The sequence below is a fragment of the Etheostoma cragini genome, chromosome 17 (genome assembly GCF_013103735.1).
Source record: "Etheostoma cragini isolate CJK2018 chromosome 17, CSU_Ecrag_1.0, whole genome shotgun sequence".
NCBI classification, from domain to species: Eukaryota; Metazoa; Chordata; class Actinopteri; order Perciformes; family Percidae; genus Etheostoma; species Etheostoma cragini.
The window spans coordinates 3,827,846-3,840,481 of NC_048423.1; the positions used below are offsets into that span (position 1 = coordinate 3,827,846).

The 12,636-nt window shown below is 41.6% G+C and overlaps 1 protein-coding gene across 7 annotated transcripts in view; it reads right to left on the bottom strand.

The window, feature by feature from the left end:
* wdpcp (WD repeat containing planar cell polarity effector) overlaps positions 1 to 12,636 on the bottom strand; it is a 77,275-nt gene that overhangs the window by 45,447 nt on the left and 19,192 nt on the right. For all 7 annotated transcript variants that reach the window (XR_004660095.1, XR_004660097.1, XR_004660096.1 and 4 more), the window contains 6 exons: positions 12,543 to 12,587; positions 9,572 to 9,622; positions 8,051 to 8,121; positions 6,883 to 6,942; positions 6,489 to 6,603; positions 1,824 to 1,960 (listed from right to left, as the gene is read on the bottom strand). Coding sequence is in view for 4 of the 7 variants with exons in the window: in XM_034897921.1 (XP_034753812.1) it covers positions 1,824 to 1,960; positions 6,489 to 6,603; positions 6,883 to 6,942; positions 8,051 to 8,121; positions 9,572 to 9,622; positions 12,543 to 12,587 (479 nt within the window). In the remaining 3 variants the exon portion in view is untranslated. The remainder of the gene's footprint in view (positions 1 to 1,823; positions 1,961 to 6,488; positions 6,604 to 6,882; positions 6,943 to 8,050; positions 8,122 to 9,571; positions 9,623 to 12,542; positions 12,588 to 12,636) is intronic.

The window sequence follows — 12,636 nt, forward strand, 5'->3', positions numbered from 1 at the left end:
ACACACACACACACACACACACACACACACACACACACACACACACACACACACACACACACACACACACACTTTATCTCCAGTCACACTCACTAACACAATGAACCAACTACCAAAGTCGATGGCTAACACGTACAGAACCATACACACATGTCCATGACCTCCGTTACACTGTTAGAAGACTGACTAGGACCTGACAGAAAGGCAGGTTGTAAAAGAAGTGAGAGCAACAACATACTCTACTACAAAAATGGTTTAAAGGCATAGAAACATGCAGAAATTAGTAAATCGACAAGCTTGAGGTTCAGTGGTCCATGTCTGCTTTTCTTGCCCCCTTGGGGAGGGGTGTGGGGTGGGGTGGGGGGATTTGCTTTGGACACAAAATACAGAGATGAATTAAAATGATGGAAGTACATCTGATGATAAAGGGAACAAAGAGTTGCCCCAAACAGCTGAACGGGAGATCAGTGACAGATTAGAAATGGCAAAGAAGAAGAAGGAAAAAAAACTGAAAATCACTGGGTTAATAACACACTATCTCTACCCCCCGCCCCCTCCATTCCTACCCATCTCTTCCCTCTTCTAGTTTTTTTTTTTTTTTTTTTCTGCTGGCGTTTGCTGGTCAGCAATAATCAAAAACCACTTTCTGTGGGCCGGATTAGTTTAGCCCCCCTCAACGCCCCCCACTCTTCCTTCTCCAGCTTAGCCCACTGGACCAGGGCAATGTGTATGTGTGTGCACATGTGTATGTTTTTTTGTGGGGGATGGGTAGTTGGGCGTGCGTGTGCACATGTGTGTTGTGTATGTTGCAGGTTGCATGCACATGCATTGACAGAAAGGTGTGGGGTGTAGAATATGGGGTGGTGGTGGGGGGGTGTCTTATCAGGACTCTGCTTCTGGAGACAGACACACGGTAATAAGGATTGCTTTTATACACACCAACATGCACGGGCACACACACACCCCTTAACAAAAGTGCCTGGCAGTAATGTGATAATGCCAGGGTTAGCAAGCTAGGGAAGGAGACACAGTGCAGTTTTGTTTCGGGGGAGGGAAGAACGGGACGGCACATAATCAGACTTGTTACTAACACCTGCAGAAACACCTCCAGATCAGACCTCTCAATACATCACCTCTATGACTTAATTATAATATTAATTAATAGAAAAAATTGGAAATCATAGAGAGTTCACATTTAAGCCAATGGTCCAGGTTACCAAGGTGATGGCGGTGAACTACTCGGACTTTGTGCGCAAAGATACAAAGAGCAATTGGACAAACAATTATCATTTACAAATTGTATTAAGCCAAATGGGTAGAATGTATTTTTATCAATCTACACGAAAATAGTACCTATGATAGATTCTGATTGTAGGTAGCTAACTGGTTTAACTACCAAACTGACTAGTAACATTCTACCAGGGAACAAGGTTAATAATGTAGTAAAGACCAGGCAAGTCTCACTTGATTCAAACAGACTGGGTTCAACGGTTTAGTAAATTTGGGATTTTATATATTTGTATTGAAAATAACCATATATTACCATCTATCAGTGTTTTTTTTGTTTTCAGGTTTCACCAAATCTCAGTCAGAAAAAGTGCCAGAGTACATGTGCAATATACACAGGAAAAACATTTCGGAAATATTGGCCATCGTAGGGTGAAGAAGGGAGTTGGACAGTGATATGGGACAACAGGTCAATTCGTGTTGTCTACTTTCTCATTTGGACTCTGTTACTTTCTTACAAACAAACAACTAAATACACACATGGACAAGCACACACACATTACTCATGGATACTCTATCAATGCGTTCCACTGTACCTTGATTTCAGACGGTGAGAGTTTGTCTGTTCTCCTGCCAGTCTCTAGGGAGTCCTGGTTTTTTTGGTTGAGGTAGACTGCAGCCACTTGGCTCTGCTCCAGGAAGGATAGGAGGATCAGCCTATCGCTCAGCACCGCTGGGAATGACACCACCACAAATTTCACTGAATGTCAGGATTCAAAACACACACTTACATTTTTCTTGTCTCCCCCTTACACAGCAAAACTACGACAAAGTATATCAACACAAACATTACTACACAGTTTGGTTTCCATCTGTCTTTATTAGTAAAACACAATGCCTTGAATTAGGATTCTTGAAAATAAGAATTATGATACATGGCAAAATGTGACTTAAACACATCATCAGAAGAAGAAGAAATATCAGGGCAAACATTTACTGATAGAAGGCCAATTCGGGGCCTAGAGGGAGTTACATTAACTTCCTTTGAAAACTTTCTGGATATATAATCTCAGAATTGTATAAACGTCCAAAGGGAATGAATAAAGATTTTAGCATTGGAGGTTTTATTTATTTGCATTTCATTTTTTTTCTTGCCGTTTTAAAGCTGTCCTCATTTTTGTGAAGGTAGTTTTTTACTGGGATTTGGGTGTATACATTGATTCTGAAGTTTCTGTGTTGGAGGTCCAAAATTTACTGTATGTCTATAGCTTTCATTGTATAACTAATAAAGATTCAGCCTTCTTGCAGAGTGTCCACTCTGTAGGCTGTGTTTTAATTCGACACACTCTGTAAGTCACCCTGATAAAGTCCCTGGGAGGAATCACGTTGATGAACTAAAGAAGTTTTTCCAGTTAGTCAACTAGTGTTGCATTCGGCTGCATTAAGTCCTGTAGACTATGTATTTTGTGTGAGTTTGTAAATCTATATAATGCTCTTCTGATGCCTGCAAGATTAAAAAACTATTTTCTAAGTTATTTCTGCACTCAATCAAACTTTGACACAATGTTTTCTGAATGTTCTCCTCTGCTTTCAATGTATTATACTGCAGTACTATTTTATTATTAAAGTTGAGATTTAAGTGGGAGGACAGAAATGTCACTCTCTCCCTCAGCCTCCCATCCCCTCTTCTTCCTCATCTCTTCTTCCCCTCTTCACTCCCTTACTTTTCCTTTCCAGCATCCTCGCTTCTCCTTTCCACAGCCTCCTGTGTTCTTTGTATCTCTTTCCTTCCCTGTTCTCTTCTCTCTATCCCTGTCAGTGTACTGCAGGCTTTAAAGGCTTTTTTGTGGAAGAACACACTTGATCCTGTTCAACTCTTCAGGAGCTGCATGGAAACGCTGATTAGCAATTAAGCCACCCTCTCCTTCAAATTAATCTGTTTATGAAACCAATTAAATGGAAGGGGGGGGGGGGTTGTTACACGTCTCTCAGATATCTGCTTTGAGTTGAACGAGTAAGACTGCTCCCTGAGATTTAGAAATCTAACCGACCATGGCATGTGCGTATTTATTTGTTTATAAACGTGTTGGTGTTGGTATGATTACACTTCAAATCATCCTGTTGTGTGAACATTTTAAATTAATATGCAAATATTTGCAAGAGAAGTGAAAGAATGCTTAATAATTCAGAAAAACTAGCATCTTAAATCAGGTCAATTGAGTCTGTCCTTATGTTGGATTATAAAGCATTTGTGATGAAAACTGGTTCAAGGCCTAAACCATTACAAAATACAGCCATTAACGATGGCTTGGCTTTCCGAAACAACGTTTAATGCAATAGTAAGCGTCTTTGTAATAGATTACAGACAAATCAAGTTAAATGCAGTTTAGTATTGATCTCCATGGGTGTCTATAAACGGGATTAGGTTTAAACCCATTCATTCCCAAATGAAGGAGGGGATAGGAAGCCAGGCTGTGGCCCAATCTGGGACCAGGTGGCTGATTTGGCATTAAGGGCCAGTCCTTCATGACCCACCCCGATACACCGCCAAGACACACACACACACACACACACACACACACATGTACACATTGATACTTACCCTCGAAATAGTTACATATAGGCTACATACAGCCTGCAACCATTCTTTATGGATTCTCAGTTACACACACCAACACACACATACATCCACAAGCATAAAACAAACTTACCAAATGTTTAAGCACACAAACAGTCTCTTTCTCTCACACACATTCACACACACACACACACACACACACACACACACACACACACACACACACACACACACACACACACACACAGTCCCCTAAATCCATTTAATGCCATCTCCTCAGCAGCATGTTGACATAAGAGGCCAATGGGCTTAACCAAAGCACATTTAAACATGGGTAAATGAAACCAGCTATGAAAAATCACTTAAGGATGCTTAATCGTGAAGCATATGCACAGCTTGGCCTAGCCATCAGCCAAAGGAAGCTGGTAATACTTTGATGGTGTAAAATATATGTAATCTACTGCTCTGTATGATGCAATCAGAGCTCATGGTAGAAACAGGAAGGTAACCGGCATTGAGAATACAAAGTTTAAGAAAGGATGGTAAGCCAGCTTTGTCGCATTGTGAAACCAAAACAGATCTGGCTGCCATTGCTTGTCGTTCCAGGAGACAAATACGCGGCAGGCCGCATATTCAGCTGAATCCATGCAAATCATAGAGACAATTTCTTTCAGCATTCAGATACTGTAACCTTTTTGCTTTAGAAAGTTGTCAAATCCTTTTCAGAAAATGTAAATGAATTCTTTTGAATTATACAGTGACTTACATTTTAAGATTTGAGCTGAAAAAATTAGTGGATTTAAAGAAATTTAAACATGAACTATTTTAATAATTGTTTCAGCTACTTGAATGTGAGGATTTATGAAATGATAATTTATTTAATTTTTTTATTTTCCCACACACACACACACACACACACACACACACACACACACACACACACACACACACACACACACACACACACACACACACACACACACACACACACACACACACACACACACACACACACACACACACACACACAGGTCAATTGTTGTTATTGTAAACTGTTTCAGTAATTGTACGTTGTGAATGTGTTTGACAGTGTGATCTGGTCTGGCTCTCTACTCTAATTGTCTAAGGCTAATTTAACAAGTGACAGATGTGAGAACAACCCCCCCCCCCCCCAGAATCCCCGGAACCCACCCTCTCACAACCATTACTCTAATAATTAGTGCCTCTGAGGCTTTGAATGGGGCGCAGCGGGAGGTGAGTGGGTGTACGTGTACCTGTGTGTGTGTCTTAGTATGTGCCATTGTCTACGTGGGCGTGTGTATGTGTGTTCAAGTCTTTGTGTGCCTGTAAATGTGAGCGGACATACAGTAAGTGCTTGTTGGTCTATAAAAAAATAAAAAAAAGAGTCTGTAATTACACATATGCATGTGAGAACGAGTGTGTGTATGTCTGTATGTGTGTTTAGGAGCGAGAGAGTTTGTGTGTGTGTGTTTGTGTGTGTGTGTGTGTGTGTGTGTGCACTACGGGAGGTTTATCAGGTGTCTGGAGACCCCGAACGGAAGCAGGGAGGGCGGTGTTATGAACAAATAATTGATACAGAAAGAAAGAAATAATTAGCAGATTTGGGCTGGTGTCCACGGTCCCTTATTCTCTCCTGCAGGTCTGCAGAGCAAGGCAGAGCAGTTTGAGGGGGGTGGTGCTCCCAGGAGGAACACGCAATGGAGGGAAAAACACTGATGGATGCTCTTAAGGGAAGGCCCCTGGACACACACAGCACAAAAGGATTTGTCCGCAATTAGCTGGCAGAGTTGCCTCGCTCACCTGTGGCACCTGTTATGTGTGAGTTGGCGCGTGTGAGAGAGTGTTTGTGTGACAAAGTAGCAAGGAGAGTAGTGTTTGTGTGTGGGGAGCAGGTGTAAACGCACAATCGGTGCGGTCAGTGTGAGAAAAGGGCAGTTAATGGTTTTGCGATTTAAAAAAATACTGAACATTTGAATGCAAATGTGTCCGTTTATTTTTCTGTGTGCGTGCAGCAGTGGGCAGAGATACAGTTGGTAGCCCATCCATGTGGTGGAAACAATTATGTTTGTGTCCTAAAATTTGCATAAACCCTGGTTGAACCACTGGAATATTTAAGTCACACACTAACCATAATTTAATTTAGTAAGTGCAAAGATTGCAATAATATTTTCCCACAATTCATTCCTGCCATAACGGGCGTGATGGTTATGCAACAGCTCTAATCAGCATTAGCAAAGCATCCAAAATCACAGTTGAAATTATGTAAACACATATAGTATATATTGTTTACCAAAGACTAAAAAACAAGCTCCCCAACTTCCTGAAGCCTGGACCAACCTGACTGATTTATATTGTAACCACAACAGCACTCAGAGAGAGCAGACCTCTGCCAAGGCCAAGGTACATCTACAGTATGTGTTTATCGGATTGCTTCTATTTCCCTAGTTGGAATATCGTTCTTCGGACTTAGGTGTGTTTATGAGCTTTTAAGTTGTAATGTAGAAACAACATGGTGGGTACAAAGAAAGTGTGTTGTATTTTATTGCTTAGAGTTTAAACAACACGCTGAGAGACCTATCTTTCTAATGTTAATGAAAGTGAAAAATAATGCTGTTGACAGACGGTGCGTGTGTGAGTGTGTGTGTGTGTGTGTGTAACTAACCATCAGCCACAGTGTTGGCAGGTAATCGTCCCACTAATGTGCAGTCTACATACACTTGTTCTAGCTGAGGTCCATTTAGAGTCAGGGTCACCAGTACTCCATTGCTCAGCAACACCTGCAAAATAACACACACACACACACACACACACACACACACACACACACACACACACACACACACACACACACACACACACACACACACACACACACACACACACACACACACACACACACACACACACGATTACAAAAATTCAAATATCCGAGGCCTGATCTGGAGGGACCATGGCAGGTTTGCTCAGATGTGCAACTTTCTGAAGGGGAAGAGGTCTGTGAGTGTGTCTGCGTGTGTGTGTGTGTGTGTAGGTGCTGGGCTGAGGAGGATGTATACCTGGCAGCAATGTTTGTTCCTCCATCTGCTGTGAACACAGGTGTTGGTCTGCAACAGTTCCTGAATTAGCATGACAGATAAACAGATAAAAAGACAGTGAGCATACAGAAGAAACAGAGGTAACTGTGGTCCAACCACCAATGCACCAAGTAACCAAAGTGACACAAACCTGATACAGATAGCAACACATGACTGGGTTTAGACAGGTCAATGTATGTATTTTATGTTAAAAAAAACAGATAAAGTAGGGTATGCTTGCCTCTAAAGAAGTTGTGTATAACAATTTGGTAAGTTTCTTTCTTTTTGTAATGCCAATGCTCATACTTGCATTAAATATCTTGGTGGAACACAGTACCAGACACTTGTCTCTACAGGTGGCCACCTCAGCAGTTCCTGCTCACGGGGGGGTGGGAGAGAGTTGGAATAGAATGCAGGTAAAGGCTGCTTGTGTGCATATGAGTGTGTTTGTTTGTTAAAGTGTGTGTGTGTGTGTGTGTGTGTGTGTGTGTGTGTGTGTGTGTGTGTGTGTGTGTGTGTGTGTGTGTGTGTTTGTGTGTTTGTGTGTGTGTAAGGTCAGTCATTCCTGCCACATTCCAAACCCAGCTGGGGTGATTGGATGGGAGGAGAGAGGGACGGAAAAGGAGGAGGAGGTGGGCTGTGGAGGTGAGCTGGGGTGTTTCTAGTTTCAGACAATGGTTACGGGTGAGAGGAGGGAGGTGGATTGGTGGGGAGTGTGCATGTCTGTAACAGCCACGGACAGGTTCCAACAAACAAAGCTAGGTCTGTACTGCCACAAGTACAGAGGGGATGGGGACCGGGTGAGGGGGGGTGAATGAGGGGAGAGGAAGGGAAGGAGGAGGAAGAGAAGGAGGGAGAAATAGAAGAGATGAGGGGCCAGCCTGCAGACCCCTGATCCCCTCAAATATCCCCCTCGATGACAGAGCTTGGCCAAAAGAGAGGTGATGAGAGAAGAGAGGGAGAGAGGAGAACAAACGTGAACGACAAGGAGAGTGAAGGGAAGAGGGAGAAAAGAGAGAGAATGCCCCTATTTGTTAATCAATCAGCCGTTTCGGAAAGGGAAAACTCAAAAAATCCCCAGAGGGAGGAAGAAGACAGGGGGAAGGCATGGAGCGGAGATGGTGGAGGGTTTAACTGAGGAGGAGGGTACCTCCAACTCCTTCAGCGAATCACGTAGTTTCTCTGGTCGGCGGTTCCTGGGGGTCCACGAATAGCCTCGAGCTACAGAGGAGAAAAAAAAAAAACTAGCTCATGTGACTTAAACTTTTAAAACACAGACATAGGAGAAATATATTTTTTTTCAAAAGGCCCTCATGGGAATTTAGAAGAATGTGGCACCAAAAACCGGTAAGGGTAAAAGGGTTGAACTTTATATCTGGGTTGAGATCTACATGAAAAGGGATGACAAAAGGAATAAAGGGTGGTGACAAGACGGCCAGGTCAAACAAAGCGATGCAGGTATATGAAGCAGACGTCCCACAATGCACTGCTGTATCTGTTCCTGGATGCATACAAGGTAATGGTCGTACTCATGAACTTTAGCTCTATTTTGACTACAGGGAGAAATTAAGTGATTAATCGTTTATCACCAATGTGAATCAAACAAAATTAAATAAATTTGATATTAGCATGTTTAATGAAATGAAACTTAACATACGTAATCTATTAAGTATATGGTAGTGGTGATCAGTGGTGAGTTTGTGACCCTCTGACACCAGCATTGGTTACTCTTAGTACCAATAGCTATGTTACTCATTTGCTTTCATGTTTTCAAATCAATGTAAAACCAATATTCACTATATAGAAACTCCATTGATGTTGTTACAAGCTTTATATTCTTGACTACCATATCCCCAAAGCAGCAAAAGTCTGAAATCTGCTGCTTACAGATTGATATAGCTGCACTAAAAAGGAGTGAAAATCAAATGTCCCTTCATAAACACACAAACTGGTCCTCGAGGAGAAGCAAATATTTAATCGTGAGGACTTTTGGCGCTCTTGAGTTATCTCCCCTATGCAACCTTACAGTTAACAGCACACATCTCAACACGTACCACACGAAGGCCCCTTCATTTTAATTCCCCAGCACTCCCTTTTCCCTCCGTCTCTAGTGGTTAAACAGAGGGAGGGAAGGGTATGACGAAAAAAAGAAGAAAAAAACAACTAATTAAATTTGTGCATCTGCTTCTGCCCACACGCATACATACAAGTTCAGTGAGAGAAAAAAAGGAAAGGAAGAACTGTGGTTTTAATATGGAGCAATCTACACTATGTGTTTACTTTACGCTCTCCTTTCCATCTTAACTAAAACGGACCATTAAGGAGTGCGATTCTCTATTAAACATGAGTGGGAAGAGGAGGTAAACAGATGCATGCAAATGAGGGTGTGGAGGGTGGGGGGGGTCAGGGGAGAGAGGAGGGAGGGGGAAGGCAGGGGGATGAGTGTTTGTCTCCTGATAAGGGTGTTTGTATTCCACTACTGGGTGAAAAGCAGAGAGAGTGAGGGGAAGAGAGGGAGGGAGAGAATAGAGGAAGTAGGACAGTTGACTGACTCGGACCGCGATTTCTGGAAGTTGGTCATCCACTGGTAAGATGGTGGATATGAAAGTGGATGGATACGGAGAATAAAAATGTTTCAATCACTCTTTAAGTTCCTCTGTTGGAAACTTACTTTCATAGAAATGGAGTTTCTCATTGTAGTAGTGATGCTCCAGGGGATTGCCTGGGAAATTATAAAAAGGCCAATAGAAGGGTTACATTTGGAATTTTCAGTATATAAAAACAACATGGTGTACACAATTAATGATTATGTCTATGTGATGTAGATAATGAGGAAAAGAAAACTAAGATGGAGCTCCAACATCCCCCTTTAACTCCAAGAGACCTTTTTGGCAAAGTGTAACCCATCACTGTGCCTTATGGCCCAGATACTGTGAGCAAGAAAGTGGCCCGTCTGGTGGCCGGCCTCTCTGGCAGGTAGGAACACCTCCTGGATTAGTAGTATTAATCAGATAAGGGGGTGAGGGGCCAGACAGGCCCAGACATGGGCACCTGCTCTGGAGCTGGATGGTGGGGGCTGGGGGGGTGGAGGGGTTTGCTGCAGGGGTCCCTCGGAGCTACTCCAATGAGCCTGGGTCTACCTCTAGTGGGGAGATGAGGAACTTTCACAAAAAATAAAACACACACCACAAGCAAATGTTCAGAGAGAGCAATACACTTAACATCATAGCCATTTCAATGATGTGGATGTCCAGAGCGACAACACCAATCCATCAACCAATCAATGTAGTCTCACTGACATACACAGAACTGTTTTGAGAGATGGGTTTATTCAACTGTAGTGCTGTTGAACTGTTATAGAGAGGTGTTTATGCTGTTAAGCTTCCACTTATTGAAATAAAGGAGGTGGGCAAAATAATAGCGACACCTGTCAGTATACTGGAATACACCATAAACTGCACCCTCCAAAACAGCTGAATCTACACCTCTCTAAAACTGTTTCAACAAAACAATAAATCATAACCTTTATTCTAATAAACTGAATCTGAGTATGTACAGACAAAGTAAAAAATTCAAAAGCCCAAGAATTTTTTTTTCTTAACCAGCTTCTTAATATGATTGATTGATCCAATCACACTCACACTGTTTTGATGAAGCAGATAAGCTATTTTTGGAGCACTAAACTCTTAATAAGGAATACCTGAAGATTTTTTTACTTTCTTGTTACTTAAAAAAAATATATTTAATGTTATAGAGAAAGTTTCTCGGGCTTTAAATGCTAAATAAACTGTAGGGATTTTTGCGTAATAAGAGCCAAAAATATTGAGCCAGTATATTATAACATTTCTGTCTGCACACACACACACACACACACACACACACACACACACACACACACACACACACACACACACACACACACACACACACACACACTTTTGTTGGTTTTGATTAAGATGTTCAAAGTGTCCATCTAAAATATCAAATAAACAAATGTGAATCTAATGTAATCTACTTTATATGTAATCAAATCATGACCTGAACTATCATTGCACCACTGTGTGAAGATGTTGTGATACTTTTGGATGGGGATTCTCCCCTGCTCTGTCTCTTCCTTCCTTCTCCTCCCTCCACTCTGATATCAAGCCACACTTTAGTAATCCTCCAAATGAAAGGATTTGGAGCGAGAGCGTTGTCTCTCCACTGAAGATTGGAATGAAAGAGAAGGCAGCTTCAGATGAGAGAGAAGGGAGAGAACCCCATGATGAGAGGGAGAGAGGAAGAGACATACTGTACACAAAATAAGAAAAATATAAAATATATATGGTGAAAGAGAAAACTGAGACAAAGAGGAGGAAATCCATACACCCAAAAAGAGGTGGAAGCATCAGAGACGGGCGCAGTAACAAAGGAGAAACTTGAAGATGGAAAGAAATAGACTAAAAAGAAAATAAAGCAATTTACTGTATGTTTTTAAGAAGAGAGAAAGAAAGGCAGTATAGGGTTTAAAGTGATCTCCAACAGAAATGAATGATAATTTAATAACTTAGCCTTAATCAAAAAAGCTCTGCACTTACCCTGAGTTTGGACATTCATCAGGTGGACACAACATAACTCCAAATAAATGATAACGTTCCTCGGTATCTTGAGCAACTGTTTGCTAACAAGTTTATCACCATCATATAGTATCATTTTAACCTATTAAAGTGATAATATGCCAATGTTTTGAGAGCTTGTTAAATAAATGTAAAGTTAAACAGGGGTTTGTTACAAAAATATTTCATCCTCTGGGGTTGCAAGAGGTTAGTTCTAGTTTAAGTTTAACCATACTAGTCTTCATAGCAAACAATGCACACTGGTAGTGTATACTATACATTACCATTTGTAAAATGTAAATATTTTTAGTTGTAATTGTGGAGCGCCACCTTGGGCATGTTTTGGTGGTTGACATTCAAACAAACATATTCAGCAAAGTCAAATTTTTAAGGTGTGGCACATTGATGAAGATGTAGCAATCCTACTTGGGCCACTCGGTGTAAATTTCAAAATGCTTGCAAGATGCATACTTTTTAAAAAATGAATACCAACATAACAAATGAAATGGGAAGGAAGAGATAGCTCGTCCCTACACTACTAGGACCGTGGGGGAGCGATTTGAGCACTTTCTGATGGTAATGGAAGCCTCCAGGCCCGAGGCAATATGAGGCTGGACTACATGGGGCCTCTTGCTATGTGATCTAGGAGAAAGTCAACAATTTAGTTTCCCTATCGCTGTGTGGCAAGACCCCAGGTCAACAGGAATACAGGGAGTGTAAGAGATAGAACCAAGGAGGCCTAAAAATCTGTGTGTGTGTGTGTGTGTGTGTGTGTGTGTCATGTGCATGTGTATATAAGGCTTTAGGGTGCAAATCCTACATACTAATAACCTCTGTGTGGACAAGTGTATCTGTGGCTAACAGGTGTAAGACACTGAAATACTCCTGACCAATAATCTGTCTCTGTGTGTGCTTACAGCTTATAGGAGCGTGGGAGGCGGCAAAAAGCCCTTCTTCATATATAAGGAAATCACATACATTCTGAGAAACAAGACAAATGCAACTTATCTTAAACACAAACAGACCTCCAATATAAACACCATTTACCTGGCTCTCCTTTATCGTAGTACTGATAGGTGCCAATATCTGTATCTGTGGGGCGAGAGAGAGAGAGAGAGAGAGAGAGAGAGAGAGAGAGAGA